Source organism: Megachile rotundata, chromosome 6 (assembly GCF_050947335.1).
Source record: "Megachile rotundata isolate GNS110a chromosome 6, iyMegRotu1, whole genome shotgun sequence".
Classification (NCBI taxonomy): domain Eukaryota; kingdom Metazoa; phylum Arthropoda; class Insecta; order Hymenoptera; family Megachilidae; genus Megachile; species Megachile rotundata.
Genome location: NC_134988.1, coordinates 13,908,936 through 13,929,239, shown reverse-complemented (window position 1 = coordinate 13,929,239; position 20,304 = coordinate 13,908,936). Strand labels below are relative to the sequence as shown.

The window sequence follows — 20,304 nt, the reverse complement described above, 5'->3', positions numbered from 1 at the left end:
CTGAATACATTCACTTTCATACGTACATGTTTCGTTGCTTCATACATGTTTATTATATGCACAATCGTATACACGAACTGTTTCGCTTAAGGATATAATTATTATTAAAAAAAAAATTTACATAATATTCATTCGTTATTTAAAGTAATTTAAACTATTACCCGTAGAACCGTTTCAGCAGAATTATCGTTAATAATCTACTTTCGATAATTTCAGGTTCACTCCTCCTTTCAGCATCAACATTAAGGAACGCTTTTCGTGTTGGTACGGAACGGTAGTTTGTTGGCAAACATCTACCTTGTACTTTCTTATGACTGTCAGTATTCCGAGTTTGACTTGGTTCTGTGAGAAACGGGCACCTGGAAGAACAAATTATAAATTACAATCATTCAAAAGTATAGATATTCAGTAAATGAATCTGAGTGCATCAAAAAAATCATTGATAGTGCTAAACCGAAAATTTCAACTGAAAATGCATTTACATCGCAAATCTTGTTCAATAAGATTTGATATTTTCCCGGAGTCCTAATAAATATGTGTACATAGATTTTCTACTAGACTTCTAATTTTTTAAATAAATTGAACATTGTACTGAGTCCTAGGTTTACAGGAAATGATTTAGCGTGGTTTCCTTTTACGCGATTGATAATCGCATGAACGGAGATGCTGCTTCAACTTTTTGCCACCTGTGGCGCGACTAGCATACATGTCTCCCGACATCGGTGTTTAAAACCGAAACAGAAACATAATATAAATAAATACGAGTTCTAATATTATAACGATATTTTAGTTTGCCACGTGTGCTAGTCGCTCCTGGTTCAAATTTTGCGACAGCTTCATTTTCCACGGGGAATCTATCCCTGCAGCATGGCGACCCTCTTACGCTTCAAGATGGCGGACACATAATAGTACAGAACTCGTCATTTTAGAAAATATCGATAATGAAAATAATGGTACGGATTCAGTACTGTAAAAATTAAGTTCTTGAGATGTTTAAATGTATTAACGTACCGATGCAGTTTCTTGGTCCATCACCGAATGGCAGATAGCTCATGGGATGTCTAGCTGCTTCAGCTTCTTTGGTAAATCTTTCGGGATCAAACTTCTCAGGATTTGGATAGTGGTTTTCGTCGTTTTGGATTGCGTATACTGGTATCCAAACTTTGGTGCCTTTGGGAATTGTTACGTCTGTTCCTTTAAAGGTGTAGTCTTCGATGTTCTCTCGGAACAAGGTTGTCAGAACTGGGTACTTTCTCAAGGTTTCTGTGTTTGGAGAAAGATGAAATTAGTGAGATACTTAAGATTTATGGATGATGTAAAATTTTATGGTAAAATGTTTGTTCATATCAATTCAATTATATGAAGTTATATAATTGACTATTAAAGAAACGTTATTAGAACAAATACAATTTTACAATTCATCAAATTGCTATTTTGCTATTTTAAACTTAATGAACGACTATGATGTATAAAGTGAAAATGAAACTAAGAGTAACCTTCCATTATCAAGCAGCAGAATTATTCTAAGTCGAAATATGCATCACAAAAAAAAGCTACAAATTTCAATAAATAAATCAGTTATATAAATGAAAGTATAAATAAATTATAAAAGATGAAATCTTAAGTTCAAGTTGCCACGTAGGAGAGGCATCGTACAAAACAAACATGGACTGTAGCATGATGTAAATGCATTTAACCCTTGCATCATACATACCTTTGAACACCATATCCAAGTACTTAAGATCTCTAATTCGATCATAGGTCAAAGTCTCGCCGTTCTCAGCATAATCCTCCTGAATTTCAGCCCTCAATTTATCCTGAATTTCATGATTCTGAGCCAACTCGTAGAGCGCATGCGATATTGTCAACGAAGTGTTTTCGAATCCAGCCAAAAAGAAGACGAATCCTTGAGTGGCAAGCAATTGTTCCGTCGGTTCTACAGAACGAAATAAAATTTGTTACTCAAAATCCTATAAATATCCTATACTCTCAAATTCAAATACTCAAATACTTTAATCACCCTACAACTACTTACTAAAACTTCCTGCTTTTTCAGGATTTTGATGAATGTCCATAAGCACGTTTATACAGTCCGGCCTAAATATCTTCTTTTCCTCTCTATACTTAATTGTATCTAACATAGCTCGTGTGAAGAAATTAATCACTCCTTCAGGCTGCACTGCATGGCCAATCCAGTTGTACAAACCAGGTACAAACTGTTTAAGGGTATCTCTAACGACCATTGTCTTAGAAGGTTTGAATACTCTTCTGCCCATCTCACGGAATTCGCTGTCCTCGTTCGGTAGAGTACTTATGTCCAGACCGAACATACAGTTGGCGATCACGTCTGTTGTATATTTGCCCGCCAGTTCGCGACATTCTACGAGGCCACCATTACCTATCACTTTATCCATGTACTTTTCTAGGTCGTTTGAACATTTTAAGATGAGGTTGAACATTTCCTTTAGGTTGCCGGAGCTGAAGATTGTGGAGAACTTCGGCCGGAGAGGACGCCATCTTGGAGTGTCCAGGAAGAAGAGGTGCTCCTCTAGTGGTTCTACCTGTTGATATATTTTGAAATTTAATATATGCTTATTTGGAGGGAATAGAGTAATTGTGATATTTTTAATTTTGGGAAGATTAATTATGATTATGAGGACGTTTATGAATTTTTTAATTTTTAAACTTGCAAACTTTTGTGGTCCCAAACTATCAAATTCCCACTCTCCCAAAGTTCCAAACTTCCAACCTCTCATACTCCTAAATTTCCACTCTCTCAAAGTCCCAAACTCCCGAACTTCCAAGCTCCCAAATTCCCACACTCTCAAAGTCCCAAACTCCCGAACTTCCAAGCTCCCAAATTCCCACACTCCCAAATTTCCACACTCCCAAATTCCCACTCTCTCAAAGTCCCAAACTCCCAAACTTCCAAGCTCCCAAATTCCCACTCTCTCAAAGTCCCACACTCCCAAATTCCCACACTCCCAAAGTCCCACACTCCCAAATTCCCACACTCCCAAATTCCCACACTCCCAAATTCCCACACTCCCAAATTCCCACACTCCCAAATTCCCACTCTCCCAAAGTCCCAAACTCCCAAATTCCCACACTCCCAAATTCCTACACTCCCAAATTCCCACTCTCTCAAAGTCCCAAACTCCCAAATTTCCAAGCTCCCAAATTCCCACACTCCCAAATTCCCACTCTCTCAAAGTCCCAAACTCCCAACCGCCCACACTCCCAAATTCCCACTCTCCCAAAGTCCCAAACTCCCAAGTCTCCAACCCCCAAAATTCCCAAATCTCCAAACTCCCAAAACTTTAAATCTCCAAATCCACAAATCCCCAAATACCTACACCAGCAAATAAATATAAAAAATTGCAATACCCTTCTGGAGTATCCCAATCCTCGTTGTGAAAACTGCGAGAAGTCCCTGATGAGTACGTTCTTGATCAGCTCCAGATCAGTAACCACAATGGTAGGCGTTTTTCCTTGAAATATCCCGAACACAGGCTCATGCTTGAATTGATCGTACATGTTCTTCACGTGTTCGGTCATCGATACCTTCTTAAAAGCGGTCTCCTTCAAGTTGCCGAAGAAGACCACGGGTTTCGGACCGCGAACATTGCGATTTTTCCAAAAATCAAAGGTTGCAGTGTAGTAGTAATAGAAAGAGAGTACCAGCACAAGCAGTCCACACAGAATTTGGAAGTAGTCAATCATGTTGCTGGTTGTCTAAACAAATTTTCAATAAATACTAATTATTAATTTGACTGAATTCTAGAAGTTTGCGGCGAATGATTATAAGCTCTTGAAACTTCCAACGCGGGAAATATTAGAATGTTTCAGAAATTGCTTTCGAGAAATGTTCACGAAAGTAGTTGTTCAGAAAGATACAGAGTTTCGATTCGAACGGTTACGAAAATGAAATTTCTTTGAATAGTTTTTGAAAGCAAACTTGGTTTTCTCTTTTGGCTGGAATTGTAACGTTCCACGTTAACGTCGTGCTGGACGAAGAAAATGAATTTTTTCTAAATTTCTGACGAGGGATTCTATCGATACGTTGAAACAGGTCGTTGCTAACTGCGGATGACGCCTTACCTTCGCAACAAGGCTTCCAAAAGTTTATAGAATTCTAGAAAATCCGTCGGCAGATTCACCGCATTTGTTGGAACGTTCAATTCTTGTACGTCGGCGAACCGGCGGACTTTCTGCAATTGAACGATCTTGTTGACTAAGGTAGAGCTCAGCTGATGTCGAATATTAAATCTGAGCCGAAAGATAACGGAGTGTCATGGGTCACCGCGGACATTTTAACAGAAAGAAATTGTGCAATTCTTACAACACGAGACGAGGCTTTTGTAAATAAACTGAAAAGTCTTCGGCAAGATACTAACTTTTAGCTCTTAAATGAAACTTATCGTTTTTACTCCAACGCGCGAATTCTTTCCTGATAGACTATCAACGATAGAATGTCCTGTGCGAATCCGGTTTTATCGTTTACAAATTGTATTTTTAATTATTTTTTGCGCTACTCGATTTCATCAAAAATGTACAAATTGCGTATGAAAATTTTTAACAAAACGAAACGTTTTATTTTTTGAAAAATTAATTTATTGTTTTCAAATATACTGTAGCTAAAATATTGTAATAGAAATTTATATTTTATTTTGACGTTGATGTTAAATAATATTATTTATTTATTATTATTATTAAACAAATTTTTTAGTGTATTATTATTATTAGTGCAATTTTTAATTTCTAAAATTTCTGATCTTTTCGTGAAAGTTAATTTGTATTCATTTCTCAGATCTTGTTTAGTCAGTTTGTTCGTTTCTAATTATGCAACACATAAGTAAACATTTTGAATAAACACTTATTTACGTCAAAATAGACATTTTGTAAGAAGCAGAAAATAATTTCTACATAATGTTAATATTTTGCATGAAATAGATATCCCTTTATTGATCTTTGATCCGCTTGAAATTTTGTTTGCTTCAGTTAACTTGTTTTCTAGGCGACTAAGTTTGTATAGAAAAAGAAAAAACCTTTGCCGATAGCTAATCTGGTGTGTGGCGGAAAGTTCTTCTTTATATTTTTACATTATAACTCACCCCATTTTATTATATGACATCTCAGTTTGAAAATATCTAAAATTAGAAAAACAAATACTAAGTTTCTAAGTTTCGAACTTTCCCCAAAATTACAAAAGCTTGTGATATTATAAATTCAAACTATTTATAAATTAATTTTTGTCTCCCCTTTTGTCATCTTTCCTTCGCATTTTTTTTTTCTTTTTTTTTTGGTGAAATACAAAATTAAAGTACAATAGAAAATAAGCTTTCAAGGATAGATTACTCTTAACAAGAAAAATGGTATATTTTAGGTTAAGTTCACTTACGAGTATAATACAAAATGGGCGCTCAAAGAAGAAAGTCGTCGAAAAAAGTTTCTTAAATTCAGGCAAACACTTTATTCGTCAAAATAAGCATTATCTGAGTGTATGACCTTTTTACAAACACGACTTCATAATTGTATTAGTGCTAATCTGTATGAGTGTTGGTGTGCGTAATTGACGACATTTTCACGGATACCGACAGTAGGGGAGAAGGTACGAATGAGTTGGGGCACAAATGTGAGATACCAATCATTTCTTCGGAGTACTCACATCTTTGATAGTTATTACAAATTAAATATTAAGAAGGTTATAATTGTTGCTCGTTTTTATGTTTTATGCTTCATCTTTCAATTGTAATGGATAATTTTTGTGTGTATTTGTTCAAGAGGAGTTTGTTTCCTTTTCTTTTGAGAAGCTTGAAAAAGGTGAGTGATTGTAATCCTAATTTGTGATTGTCAGCAAAGATTTCAATGGACTTACAAATTGTTGAGTTTCTAAATTTAGAAATTAAGAAAATTGATGTTTTTGAATTGTGGAGTTGAATATTTGTAAGTTTGTAAATTTGTAAATTTGTAAATTTGTAAATTTGTATATCTAAAAACTTGAAAGTTTGAAAGTTTGAACTCTACACATGTAGACCTTCCACACATGAATAATTCACATTTGATAACTTATCACAAAACAAAATTTGAGTACAAAACATTATACTACATTTCTACAATTCCAAATATATTCAATTTTTAAACAATATTTCTATCAACTTTTAGTAGACTTATCTCTCGTTAAAGTGTAACAAATTAACATAACAAGTAACCACAAAATACAATAAATATTTCAACTCCCACTTCGTAAATTCTAAAAATTCTAAAAATTTAAATTCTAAAATTCCAATAACTTTATTTCAAAACTTTCTTCAATATCACATAAATAAAAATAAGTCAAGTCCCTCGTATTTCAAGCAACTATTTACACATATTTCAATAAAAATAAATGTACAATCTACAATAGATCATAGAACAATAAAAAAAATGTTAAAAAATTTGAATGTGCTGTCTTACAAATTTTACTTGAACAATGCCTTTGAAATTTGCGGATCTAATTAGTTCTTTATTGACATGGGGTCAAGAGGCGTGCTGTTATCTCTCAGTTTTTTTATTTTAAGTCAGTTAAATCCGGTTAAAGGAAGAAGAGAGCCACTTATCGGTACTAGGTTGTTGCATATCAAATGTCATGTTACGAAATGTAGAAAGTGTTACATGATTCGGTTAAGTATCGCATAACAACGCTTGGGGTATGTATGTCAATTTGTAGCTTAAGGTTCAGTGATAATTATACGTAACTAATTTATAACTCAATTACTACTGTACTATATTATTTTCTGGGTTAACATACTTCTTTGGAAACAGTGTGAGAGTTAAAATTTTTATAATTTTAGAATCTGTGTTATTTTTAAAATATTTAATATTTCTTGTATATTTTTTTGAGTAAGTGCAATGTGTATTAAAATTAATTTTTTTAGAGCTAACTGTAAAGAGTATTAAAAACTTGTGAAAATATTTTTTTTTATTGTGATTCAATTTTTTAATCAGTGTCAACAAAAGAAAGAATTTATCTTCATCTTTTATTACATTTTAATTTCTACCCTCCCATTTTTGTGTTTCTCAAAATAAATTATTTATTACGGTATCTCTTAAGAGATACAATTAACTCTTAATTAATCTTGAGATACTTAATTAATTTTCATCAATACTTTAATTAAACACTGATGAAATCAAAATAGAATATTTAAAATTGAAATATTTATGTCTCAAACATTGTGAAATATTTTAATATTTAACTGTATATTTATAAAAATAAGAAACTAGTTTATTAGATTTAGAAAAAGCTAGCTTCAAAATTGTATTTAAATCAATTTAAAAAATGATGTGATTATCATTTAACATGACAGAATATTGTTCCTCTACGCGTTTTAGATAACTGCAAAAAAAAAACACGTTAAAGTTCAGTGCGAAGACCGATTATTCCGTCGAAACTGGTTACAACCGAATCGTTAAGAAAATCTACGTGCACTGCAATTAATTATGTAATTATGCTTTGATGGACGAGTTATTTGCGCTATAAACAAGTGGAATATGTATTAAGTTCAGATTTAAGATAACATTGTGTCATGGGTCATAGGAAAAATTTCGGAAGCAGTAAGCTGTGTTACAATACGAAATGAAATTTCAGTAAAAATTGTGTTTTTTTTAACATTTTACGGGATATTCCAGATCGTGCGGATTTTTCCACTATACAAACTTAGGATGCTTTTATCGAATTAGAAAGAGGACAAGTGTAGAGAAACTGAGATTATAACAGAACGAAGCTTCGTCTACGCAATTTCAAATTATTTTATAAATTCACTGGTAAAAGAACGTCTGATCTGAGTAAGTGAAATATTTAAATATAATTAAAGGCACATAACACTATTAACAATTATTAACATAATTGATAATATTTCAAATTTGATAGTGTGTAATTATTTGCACAATATGGCCGCCATTTTATATTTTTGCGAGGCTCAAACAATCATGTTTTATGTCTTAAATAAACTTCAATAGATCATCGATGAGATAATACAAAACTTTGTATCTTTTCAGAAACTCTACAGGGTGCTTCACAGAATCTGTTCAGGAAGAAAGTTTGGAAAATTATCAAATTCATATAAGTGAACCAATGATCTAAACTACTTCTAAAGAAGAAAATGAAGTGTATAAACTATTTATATAAGAGCACTAAATTATATAAACGAACTATTTGCAAGTGGACTAAACTGAACAGAGGAAGTGTTTGTATAAGAAATCCTAAAATTCAAACAAATTCAAAACTTCACAGAAATGTATACTTCAAGTAATGCTTATTAAGATATCATTTTATGTTTCAGCAATATAACAATCCTGGGAATAATAACATCCTGAACAAGTCATATGTAGTGACCTAACCTAAGTTCAATAACTTATGTGACAATGTTTGCAGTACATAAACAATTCTTCTTTAACCTCTAACAGAATTTAAACACAAAAGAAAAGGTACTCAAACTAATAAAAAGACTTAAGAGAGTCCCTACTAAGTTTTGAAGTGGGCCAAAAACAAACATTTTTGGATTTTAGTAATCCACCATTTTGTCATCATAGATCTGAATGGTTATATACACCTTGTTGTACAAGTAAGTTAAACTGAATAATTACCCGCAGTAATAGTAATTCCAGTCGCCTCCATCATTGAACATTGTCAGGCACTTTCTTGAGATCAACAACTTCCTCCTCCTCCTACCTTCAGCCCCTGCGGCCATATAACGAGACTACCGTATTTCTAAAGCTCCCCTCAATGTTTATACAACCTTATCAAAGTTTTTTCTTCACCTTCTTTCACCAAAATTTGCTCTTATACACGTGATACCCGTTAATTCTTCCTTAATCATTAGATGGAAGCACTCTCACACTTTCCCAATGGCTGACTTAAGCGTTACACTTCTTCTTTTATCCATAGAAGCTATGTATTTTCACATAAGCCAAAAAGGGCATGAAATTCATTATCTCTATAATCTTCCAGTTTAGTAACATCGTACACCATAACGTGTATTTTTGTCATTCAATAATTTCGTTATACTTTCTTTCATTGTTTTGAAACTCCTCAAAGACAGTAGCCTCTTAAATTGATAAATTTAACCCATGATGTTCATACATATTTAATATTTTATAATCACAGTTGTACATCACCGTTCTTGTTAGGGACCTTCGTGGACCCTCATTAGCAATGGTTTGGGACCAAATTGGTGTATCAATATGGTCTGTTCTTGAATGTGACATCATCCTTGTCCACGTACTGCCCAACGTAGATCATCAAGGACAATTATCTTAGGACCATTACCCAAAGTAGATTATCCATTATCTACTATTATCTAAGATCTTTGGGCCCAAATCCCCTCACAGTTTTCCTTGCCAAGTCAAGAATGCTTCTCGCCACATTGCTCTTCTGCCCGGCACGTGATCGTCGCGTGACAAATAAAACCTCTTCTTCGAGTACATCTTCCACTGTCCCCTTTTTTGCTGAAAGTAAACCTTTCGCATCTCATTTCCCACAAAACCTTATTCTGACAGTTAACAACACAAATTGCCTACTCACTGCTGCGTTCAACACTGATTTCAAAACGTATTCCTCCGACGCAGACTTTGTCGTTATGTGGAGACGAAGAATGGTGGGGAGCCGGGTGGAGTTTGGTTTCCAGTAATCTGAATGAAACAGACGGTTGTTTTATTGCTGATAAATGATTCATCACAATGGTGGTAACAGTTGGGTCCGGACCCTGAATCTCCCGGGCAAGGGTTAATTCAACTGTAATGTACTTATTGTTAGATTAAAATGAGTCACTCTGTATATAACAGAATGTTTATTATTACACTCGTTCTTGTTTAATTTTGTAACGTGGATAAAGAGGAGCTTTATGAAGGGATAGCAACAGCTTTATGAAGGAATGCAACGTGCAATGTTCGTCATCTTTCAAAAAAATAAAGTTATTGAGTGCTCTTGAAGGTGGAAGAATGCTTAATAATTTTCAGCAAACTATGTCTGACTACATACGTCAGTTTCCACTGTAGTCAACGCAATAAATAAGGGTGCTATGAACACACATGTTTTGCTGTTTCACACATATTTATTATATGTACAACTGCATATATGTGTTACATCAAAATTATTAATAATTATACACATACGTGTGGGAAAAGGTTAGAAAAAAGCGCGGGAAAAGGAGCGAAAGCAGAGACGCGCAGCGAGAAAAGAAGAAAGCAAGAGAGTATCAGCTGATAAAACAGAATGGCGAAGGAATAAAGAGAGTGGAACATGACACAAACTGTACAGAAAGTGGAGTGCGAAGCGAATATAACGTGAAGAGAGTCAAAAGAGTTCTGAAGGGAGGAAGAAGAAAGAAGAGAGAATGGGATATTCTACTTCTATACAGGGCATTTCAAAAGTATAATCATTTATATATTCGTTATAATTGATGCAGTTTTCTTTGTGTATGTTTTTATACTTTCTGCTATTTCTCGTATTTTTGTAACAATTTTTAAGAAAGTGCTTTTAAATAATCTTTTTATAATATTATTTGCAGTGATGTTACATACAAGGCATTAAATACTAATTATCATATTAATTATAAGATTTATGAGATAGAAATATAACTAGTAGAAACTATTAGATTAAAATTTATTTATTCATAAATAAAAGTTGTTCAGAATATTGTCATTGACAACATATTTCAAGAGCATTAAAATAAAAGAAGAATTCTTAAATATTTAAACAAAACCTTTGACTCCAATGTATTCAAAATTTTAATTAACAATCGAAGTAGTCTTTGATTATGAAAATGTCACTAAAGGAACGTATGTTCTTTTCTAAAGAAACACAATTTTTTTGCGTTGAAGCATAAATAAACGCAATTTACAGAATCTGAAACTGATGTGTCTGGCCTTTGGTAGACTTCTTTGTTCAGTAATCAGAAAAGGCCGTGGTAAAAGATTATAAAGAGCAGACATGTGACTGATTTCGGCACTTTTTGCGGCAGCCAATTACGCTGCGATTTGCGATAGAGAGGACTTTGAGTAAAGAGGAAGAAGATATGCGAAGCGAGAAGAGTCGGCTTCTTCCATTCACGTCATTCATTTTTTTTTTTTCGTTAGCTGACGCTGAGATATAAAATGGGGCGTGTCACTTTTAATATTTATCAATTCCCACATTCCTCAATTCCCACACCCCCCAATTCCCACATTCCCCAATTCCCACTTTCCCCAGTTCCCACATTTCCCAATTCCCACATTCCTCAATTCCCACATTCCCCAATTCCCACATTCCCCAATTCCCACACCCCCCAATTCCCACATCCCCCAATTCTCACATTCCCTAATTCCCACTTTCCCGAGTTCCCACATTCCCCAATTCTTACATTCACCAATTTCCACATTTCCCAATTCCCACTTTCTCCAATTCCTACATTCCCCAATTCCCACATTTCCCAATTCCCACTTTCCCCAATTCCCACATCCCCCAATTCCCACATTCCCCAATTCCCACATTTCCCAATTCCCACTTTCCCCAATTCCCACATCCCCCAATTCCCACATCCCCCAATTCCCACATCCCCCAATTCCCACATTCCCCAATTCCCACATCCCCCAATTCCCACATTCCCCAATTCCCACATCCCCCAATTCCCACATTCTGCAATCCACAAATCCCCTAACCCAACCTCAACTGAGATTAGGAACATAAACTTCTGCTTCAATCTATGCAATAGCAAATATAATTAACCAAGATTATAAAAATAATAAATAGTGTCCAATTAAATTGTATTCAGAAGGCATTCAAGCTATAAAAAATCAATTACTAGCAATAAATTATATAATGACACTTTGCAACGTAAGCGAACAATTGACGTAGTAATCCGTCGTGAATAAAAAATATGCATGATGTTAAAAAATTCAGATAATGAAATATCGCAGGTCAGAGGAAAAATTTCGAAACCAATAAGTCACAGGTTACAATACGTGTCAGACTTTCGGTAAACAAATGTAACAATCTTCTTCGGGCATCGACATTTATTATGATTTTTAAATATAACTGAAATTAAAATTTTTCCATGATGCGTACTTAGGATATTATTATTATCGAAACAAGACTGGAGAAATGAAAATTATCTGCATCGATTTTAATTAAATTTCAATGTGTATAAATATAATATTTTTGTGTATTAATAATACATCTTGAATGATAAGCAATACGAAGACAATATGTGTCTTCACGTGTTTTCATATGTGTTTCAATATGGAGACAAATAATTCCGTAGTATTAATAGTTCATAAATATTTAAGATGAATATGGTTACATAATTATATTTGCTTCTAGACAATAAATATAGAAAATATAGAAAATAATATAGAAAATAAATAATTTTCTTCATTAATTTCTATTGAAAATTGTGTAGCCAAACTGTATCATTCATCTAATATTCAAATTTATTCTTTGAAACCATCAATCTTATAAAATTATATATAACTAAGTATATAATGTATAACAATATAATACATGGTAAATTTATTTTTTGAAACCATCAATTTTATAAAATTACACATAACTAAGTATACAATATATAATAATACAATACATGGTAAATAATCACATTCATACATAAACATTGTATGTACTTATATACTATAATCATTCGTATAAAAATATAAACATAGTAAATAACTACAGACGTATATATAAACTCACTATTGGTCATTAACATTTTATGTTATACAAGAATTGTTAGTTTACTATTTCCATATCTATCTGAATGCTACATAAGCATTTTCCTAGTGCACAGTATTTGCTACAAGTTAGTATACAGTATATGTGTATATAAACATTCAGAGAGACCTCGTGCGGAGAAATTGAGAAACTCAACGATCTTTGTCTTCGACTTCATCGTAAAGCAGCCATTTTGTATAAAGACGTATCAGATTGTTCAGACACTTGTTTAATACGAAAGATTATTTTGCGCTCTGTATATGGCCATTAAGCTGCGATAATTTTGTTACTTTTAAGGTCACTCCCCCCTCGGGTGACAACAGCAATGCTTGCGGTTCGTGTTTGTATGGAATAATGGACTCCTCGCAAACATCAACTTTGTAGTTTCGTATGATCGATATAATTCCTACCTTGGCCTGGTAGTATGCGAAGCGTGCACCTGAAAATTAAAAAGTAAATTAAGTTTAAATTAGTTTAGATTTTTAGTTTAGAAGTCATGTACATAATTTTTCTATTGTAATTTAAATGTTGGAGTAATTTCGCACCTATGCAAATTCTTGGTCCATCACCGAATGGAAGGTAGCTCATAGGGTTTCTACTGGCGACCGCTTCTTCGGAGAATCTCTCAGGGTCAAATTTGTCAGGATTTGGATAAAAATTTGGGTCTGCGTGAATCCCGCTAGCTGGGATCCACACTTTCGTACCTTTTGGTATCGAAACTTTTGTACTTTCGAATGTGTAATCTGCCAATGCTTCTCGTGGTATCATCGGTAATATCGGGTACTTTCTTAACGTTTCTGTACGAAAAATAATTGTAGATTGAAAATTATACAAAATGTAATACAAATGTTATTAGAAAATTGTTATGTTCCTTTCAGGAAAGAAATTGTTCTTCTTTCGCAAATTTCTAGACTATTTGTATATTTATAGATTTTTACAGTGCTACGTTTCTACGTCTCTGCAATTCTACCAATCTACAATTTTACATTTCTACACCTCTGCCTCTCTACATTTCTGATATTCTGCACTTCTACATTTCCACATTCCCGTATACTCAATTTTTCAAATGTCTCAATGTACAGATTATCAATTCGACAAAGTTTGAAGATTTGAAATTTCTGTATATTTCTGTACTTCTATATTCCTAAACTTGTACATTCTTCAATTAGCCGATAATTGTGTCAAATTTAAGCTCAGTATTATAAATGTGACACTTCACGTTGTAAAAATATTCACTCTGTATGATAATACACACCTTTGAACACTTTGTCCAAGTATTTCATCGCCTTAACTATATCGTACGTTAGCTCTTTGCCATGTATCGCGTTACTTCGTACAATTTCCTCACGCAGTTTGTTCTGTACATCATGATTTTGTGCCAACTCGTAAAGAGTGTGAGCGATGGTCGTCGACGAAGTTTCAAATCCAGCCACGAAGAACACAAACGCTTGAGAGGTGAGGAACGTGTCTGTCAATTCTACGAAGCAATGTATTTTAATTGTCTCGCGTAATACACATTGAGGCGATAATAAGTTAACGACGGATATTGAAGCTAATAAACTGATGGAAGACGTTAAAAGATATACATAAATTGATGTTCATTGATTATTAAAATTGTTACAGGATGGTACATTGCTATTGTTTTTATGTTACACTACATTCTTGAATACCTACAAATCTCAGCATTCATAAATCCCTACATTCCCAAATTCCTACACTCCCGAATACATTTCCAAATTTCTATATTCCCCAATTCCATAATTCACGAATTCCAAGAGTTCGGTATTTCTACATTCTCCAATTCCCATATTCTCCAATTTCCACATTCCCCAATTCCTACATTCCCCAATTCCACATTCCCCAATTCCCACATTTCCCAATTCCTACATTCCCCAATTCCACGTTTCCCAATTCCCATATTTCCCAATTCCCACATTCCCCAATTCCCACATTCCCCAATTCCCACATTCCCCAATTCCCACATTCCCCAATTCCAAAATTCGCGAATTCCAAGAGTTCAGTATCTCTACATTCCCAAATTTCCACATTCCCCAATTCCCACATTCTCCAACTCCCACATTCCCCAATTCCCACATTCCCCAACTCCCACATTCCCCAACTCCCACATTCTCCAATTCCTACGTTCCCAAATCCCAAGATTTCGCCATCTCTACATTCTCCAATTCTTACATTCCCCAATTCCCACATTCCCCAATTCCCACATTCCCCAACTCCCACATTCTCCAATTCCTACGTTCCCAAATCCCAAGATTTCGCCATCTCTACATTCCCCAATACTTACATTCCCCAATTCCCACATTCCCCAACTCCCACATTCTCCAATTCCTACGTTCCCAAATCCCAAGATTTCGCCATCTCTACATTCCCCAATTCTTACATTCCCCAATTCCCACATTCCCCAATTCCCACATCTCCAAATCTCTACATCCCCAAATCCCTCCCTTCCCAAATTCCCATATTCCGAAATTCTCACATACCTAAATCGCTACAGCCCCAAATCGCTACATCCCCAAATTCCTACATCTCCAAATCGGTACATCCCCAAGTACGGCACGATTGGTCAGAATAGAAAAATGGCCTCGCACGTATTTTCGGCGATATATTGGCTCTCGCGGTCACCAATTAGTCGAAAAACGATGACAGTGAAGTCTCTCAAGCGAGCATACATGCGCGAAAGCAGTTGTCATTATTATTCTTATTTGTATGTAACTGGAAGGGTTCATGAGGAGCTTCTTTTACTTTGCGTCCTCAATTGTAACTTACCAGCAGTGGGCACCTTTTCAGGATGATCTCGAAGATCAATAAGAGCGTTGATAAAGTCCGGTCTATATATATTATGTGCTTTTCTATATTTCATCGTATCTATCACCACTTTTATGAAGAAGTCGCTGACTCCAACGGCCTGTAGATAATCCCCGATTATATTGTACAATCCGGGAAGAAACTGCCTAATCGCGGTCCTAACTGTGGTCCGAATACAAGGCTCAAAAAATCTTCTACCCATTTCACGAAATTCGCTATTCTCGTCCGAGAGGGCTTTCGTTTCGATTCCAAACACGCAGCTGCCGATTACGTCGGTTGTGAATTTGGCGGCCAGTTCACGGCACTCTATTGGTTTGCCTTTGTTCACCAATTTGTCTAAATATTGTTCCAATTTCACTGCACAGTCTACTATCAGAGGAAACATCTCCTTCATTTTGCCGGAAGTGAACACTGGCGAAAGTTTTGCCCTCACTGGCTTCCATCTTTCGGACTCCAAGAAGAACAGATGTTCGGACAATGGTTCTACCTGAAAATTTTTAAGCTTTTCTCAGTTAACTGTCGCTGTGGAGTATAATGCTATGTGATAATTATTGTATCTTTTAAATATTTTAACTTTGAAATAAATTCCTAAAATTCGATATTTTTAAGTATCATTAAAAATTGGCGCAACACGTGCGTCCACATACAGCATCCCTGAATGAATTCTATAAGTTAAAAGCTGTACACTGATTTTTATAAAGACAAGTATCTAGTATATTGATTAATTTTTATTGATTGAATGATTGAATGACAATGAAGTACCCTTTTGTAATATGGTATCCCTCGATCAGCAAATACATTGAAGTCCCTGACTAGAACATTCTTGATCTCATTCGTATCGTTGACCATCAGCGTAGGAGTCCTTCCTTCAAATATCCCAAACATCGGTTCATTTTTATAGTCGTCGTACAATTTCTTTATGTGCTCGCTCATCGATGCTTGCTTGTAGAATATCTCCTTAAAATTTCCGAAAAATGCTTGTGGTGTTGGTCCTGGTACTTTTCGAATCTTCCAGAAATCATAGGTGGAAATGTTGTAATAGTACAGGGAGAGGAACACTATGGCAATGCCGCAGAGTATTTGAAAATACTCGATCATGGTGCACCGGGTTCTATAAGCAAAGCTTAAACAAATATAGGTTAATTAGTAATAAATTCAAATTTGATGTATTAAGAAAGTATATCAATGTACACGTGAAGTTTATATTGAAAATAAAACGAATCTACGATTACAAATCGTACCCTTCAAGTATGCGTGCACTCGAGAGATAATTGAACGAGTTCATCTTCGATTACAAATTTTCGTACGCTTGAAGTACGTATGCACTGAAGAAATACGGAAATCTGCATGGACAAGTTCATGTACGATTAAAAAATTTAATGTACTTAAAGTACGCAGGCACTCAAGAGATACGGAAATGTGGATGAACCAGTTCATCTTCGATTACAAATTTTCGTACACTTCAAGTACGCGTGCACTCGAGAAATACGGAAATGTGGATGAACCAGTTCATCTTCGATTACAAATTTTCGTACACTTCAAGTACGCGTGCACTCGAGAAATACGAAAATGTGGATGAACCAGTTCATCTTCGATTACAAATTTTTGTACACTTCAAGTACGCGTGCACTCGAGAGATAATTTGGTTGAACGATTCCACTGATTACTAATTTTCGTACTCAAGTATATGTGCACTCAAGAGATACTGAAATGTGGTTGAACGAGTTCATCTTCGATTACAAATTTTCGTGCATAACAAGTATACGTGCACTCGCGATATATGTAATTTGAACGGGTGCATCTTTGATTAGAGATTTTCGTGCATTTTAAGTACTTCTATACGAAAAATGACACCCTCAACGTTTGTACCACGATTTTCGGTACATTTTGTATATATCATTCTTAAAATTTTGTGTAGATTAAAAGTGATTTGAAGATAAATATCAAGGGGTGGTTTTTACTGAATGTTTTGACATATTAAATTTATTCCTTTATTTATTTTTTTAACTTAATGGTTTTTTTTTATTTTTAGGAGAATTAGTTACTACGACGATATTTAGCTATTTTTGTTACGTATATCTTCAAGTTTTTAAATTATTTTTTATTAATTAAGTGAGAATGTTCCTCATGAAATGATTAGGTCGAATTGAAATTTATACGTCAGTCAAATGTTAGTTTCATGATAGTTATCGTATTGTTCAAAATTGCTCGCTAAATTATTCGTTTAATTCAATAAAAAATAACATTCTTTAAAAAATATTTTGACAAATTGACATTGACAGTTTCACACTGACACCAGAGTTTTGAAATTAAAATTATTAAAATTGACTTTAAATTTTTAATTCGAAATTATAGTTCAACAAATCTTGAAATCGATAATTTAATGTAGCAACACATACTGTAATAACATTTCACTAATTCAATAATGATTTTTAATTATTAGCTTAAAATTGACACCACACTTTAATTTATTCAACATTATATCAGTAAATAATTTTATGCACTAATTTTCGAAAGTTTCAATTTTAATAATTTCGTATAAATGAATTCTTATAAACTCAGAACCGTAGAAGTGCGAAAGTTAAATAAATATTGCTTGTCTAAGCAATTTCAAAGATACATTTTGAAAATATTATAAATAATTAATATTAAATGTTAAAAATAAAATAGCAAAATAATAATAAAATAACTTAAAATTAAAGAAGGTTATTAAAAATGAAAGAGCGATACTTACGACTCTTGTGAATTAAAAAATTCGTTGAAAATATTAAGCAGAGGTGGCTGACAGATCGGATGCAGTTCCCATTCGACCCTTCTCACTGTACCCAGCCTAAACACGCTACTAAAACAAAAATCGACTTTCCGAGTCCGTAAAAATTGAATCCGTTTCTTTGGGGGACAACTTAAATATCTGCCATCAGCTGCGATTGGCCAGCGGTTTTTAAGGCGTTCAAGGTCATTTCGGATCACTGCTATCGCTTCTTCTTGCCGGACCTCTCATTGACATTCCTAATAATAAGAATTATTTTTAAATACTGATTGAGTAATTACCCTTAACTACATAATTAGTAAATATTATAAATATAACCATAAGAGTGATAAATATAATGATAAATAAAAATGTTATAGTGTATGTGTTATACCAGCACAGAGTTCAAATAGTACCATTATAAATAAATTTCTAATTAAAAAAAAATTATATATGTTTGTACAGGAGTTGCTGAAAGATATATTTAATCCTTCTATTTTACGGGAAACAATTTTTCACTACAATATTTTTACTAGCGTAACACTTCCTGGACTTACACCTGTTTTGTCAAATTATTGATTAATCTGCAGGCGATAAAAGTGTGATTTCAATTTACTTAGGGTGACGATACCAATAAACATCAAAGTACTTGACACACTTTGTTATGTTAAGGTGTTATCTTGTCGTTAGGAGTCAGTGAAGTTGTTGAAACATTTTATAGTTGAAATTCGCGATTCTCTTTTGAGCAAGGAAGTGTAACGTCGAAAATATTTTATTTAACACGTAGACAGTAGTTTATGGTACATTACAATGAACAACAATTTATTTTACAGTAAATAAGATCACGAGACGTTAGTTTTACATGAATTTAGAGTAACAGCAAAGACAGCTGCAGATATCATTGATCACCTGTTCAGTATCAGGTTATTGTGGTCGAACACGACAGATACAGGAAGTGATTTATTCCATCAAGGCAGTATACAAATGCAAAACTGCTCACTTGACATTTACAATAACAATTTAATATTTTTTGCTGAAACTGATAAATGAACAATATTGTCTTGAACTTACTATCGTTCTTTTTTTTAAACATTGTAGAATACACTTACAAGGAACTTTTAAGATTTTAAGTTTGAAACACTTCTCCAGTTTTGAACTTAAAAAATTTGATTTAACATATTTATTACTATTATCCAATTTTATTTAAAACACTTATACTTGTACATCACTTTATTTAGATTTGATAGTACTGCTATTTAACTCTATTTATGTTAATCATACTACTATCACACTACTTAGCTGCTACTGTTATACTTTAGATTACCTGCCACTATTAAGCAACCCCATTTAGATTAGTCATACACTGATACCCTATTTTATTTACCATAATCGTTATAAATGTCAAACTCGTAAATTAATGTTTACTATGAAATTCCTTTATTCGCATCAGTTTACAGTCAATTTAGAACAATCAGTTCTACCCCATTTCGATTCATAAATATACTAGCAACTATCACTTTACATTCAATCACTCACTGTCATCACAACTCTTTTTATATTAATCACACTTACCACTATAGATTTAATCTGCTTAGATTAGTCCTACTACTTAAACCGTGACTGGTACACGACTAATCGCATTCTACTTCCTGACCAGCAGACGCTGCCATCAGGGTCACTTGTAGCCAGTAATTATGGTCAGTTATATCAGGAAGAAGTCACGCAAGTGTCGATGCAATTTGTTGCTTATTGCACTAAATACAACGTTAGCAGTTAATGAGGTATTTCTTATTACAAATAGGATACATATCCACACTTCAGCAAAACTATCTGTTTATCTGTCTGCACATATTTTTACTTTCAAATGTCATGTTTAATATCGGTTGATTCATACGAGACTATTATTATTCAAATGATTCAGCTTTTTGTCTGCTCGCAATGGTGTATACTGATCATGCAAATGTAACACAACATTTATGGAAGTTAACAACAAAAGCTTGATTTTAGA

At 33.9% G+C, this 20,304-nt stretch overlaps 2 protein-coding genes and 1 long non-coding RNA gene across 11 annotated transcripts; 1 reads left to right on the top strand and 2 right to left on the bottom strand.

Moving 5' to 3' along the window:
• Positions 1 to 29: 29 nt before the first annotated feature.
• Positions 30 to 4,262, bottom strand: LOC100877063 (cytochrome P450 6B1). The gene is made up of 6 exons (XM_003704367.3): positions 4,102 to 4,262; positions 3,388 to 3,735; positions 2,036 to 2,561; positions 1,715 to 1,936; positions 1,012 to 1,263; positions 30 to 359 (listed from the first exon to the last, which is right to left on the bottom strand). Exons 2-6 carry the CDS (start codon positions 3,721 to 3,723, stop codon positions 190 to 192), a joined length of 1,506 nt encoding a protein of 501 aa, XP_003704415.1. The 5' UTR covers positions 3,724 to 3,735; positions 4,102 to 4,262; the 3' UTR covers positions 30 to 189.
• Positions 4,263 to 5,053: 791 nt separating this feature from the next.
• On the top strand, positions 5,054 to 12,265 carry LOC143264652 (uncharacterized). 8 transcript variants are annotated; one of them, XR_013038513.1, is made up of 8 exons: positions 5,054 to 5,068; positions 5,387 to 5,823; positions 6,561 to 6,689; positions 7,372 to 7,593; positions 7,669 to 7,824; positions 8,038 to 8,603; positions 9,607 to 10,409; positions 10,883 to 12,265. It is a non-coding gene; the product is annotated as an uncharacterized LOC143264652 (long non-coding RNA). The 8 variants fall into 8 exon arrangements; XR_013038511.1 differs by lacking the exon at positions 10,883 to 12,265 and adding an exon at positions 10,548 to 10,831 and having other exon boundaries at positions 9,607 to 10,455; XR_013038512.1 differs by lacking the exon at positions 10,883 to 12,265 and adding an exon at positions 10,548 to 10,830.
• A 232-nt stretch (positions 12,266 to 12,497) lies between these two features.
• On the bottom strand, positions 12,498 to 20,194 carry LOC100877172 (cytochrome P450 6a2-like). Of its 2 annotated transcripts, none has more exons than XM_003704368.3 (7): positions 19,869 to 20,194; positions 18,282 to 18,556; positions 16,310 to 16,670; positions 15,509 to 16,034; positions 13,980 to 14,201; positions 13,270 to 13,521; positions 12,498 to 13,163 (listed from the first exon to the last, which is right to left on the bottom strand). In XM_003704368.3, exons 3-7 carry the CDS (start codon positions 16,643 to 16,645, stop codon positions 12,967 to 12,969), a joined length of 1,533 nt encoding a protein of 510 aa, XP_003704416.2. In that variant the 5' UTR covers positions 16,646 to 16,670; positions 18,282 to 18,556; positions 19,869 to 20,194; the 3' UTR covers positions 12,498 to 12,966. The 2 variants fall into 2 exon arrangements, with proteins under 2 accessions (XP_003704416.2, XP_076388938.1); XM_076532823.1 differs by lacking the exon at positions 19,869 to 20,194 and adding an exon at positions 18,854 to 19,163.
• Positions 20,195 to 20,304: the final 110 nt, after the last annotated feature.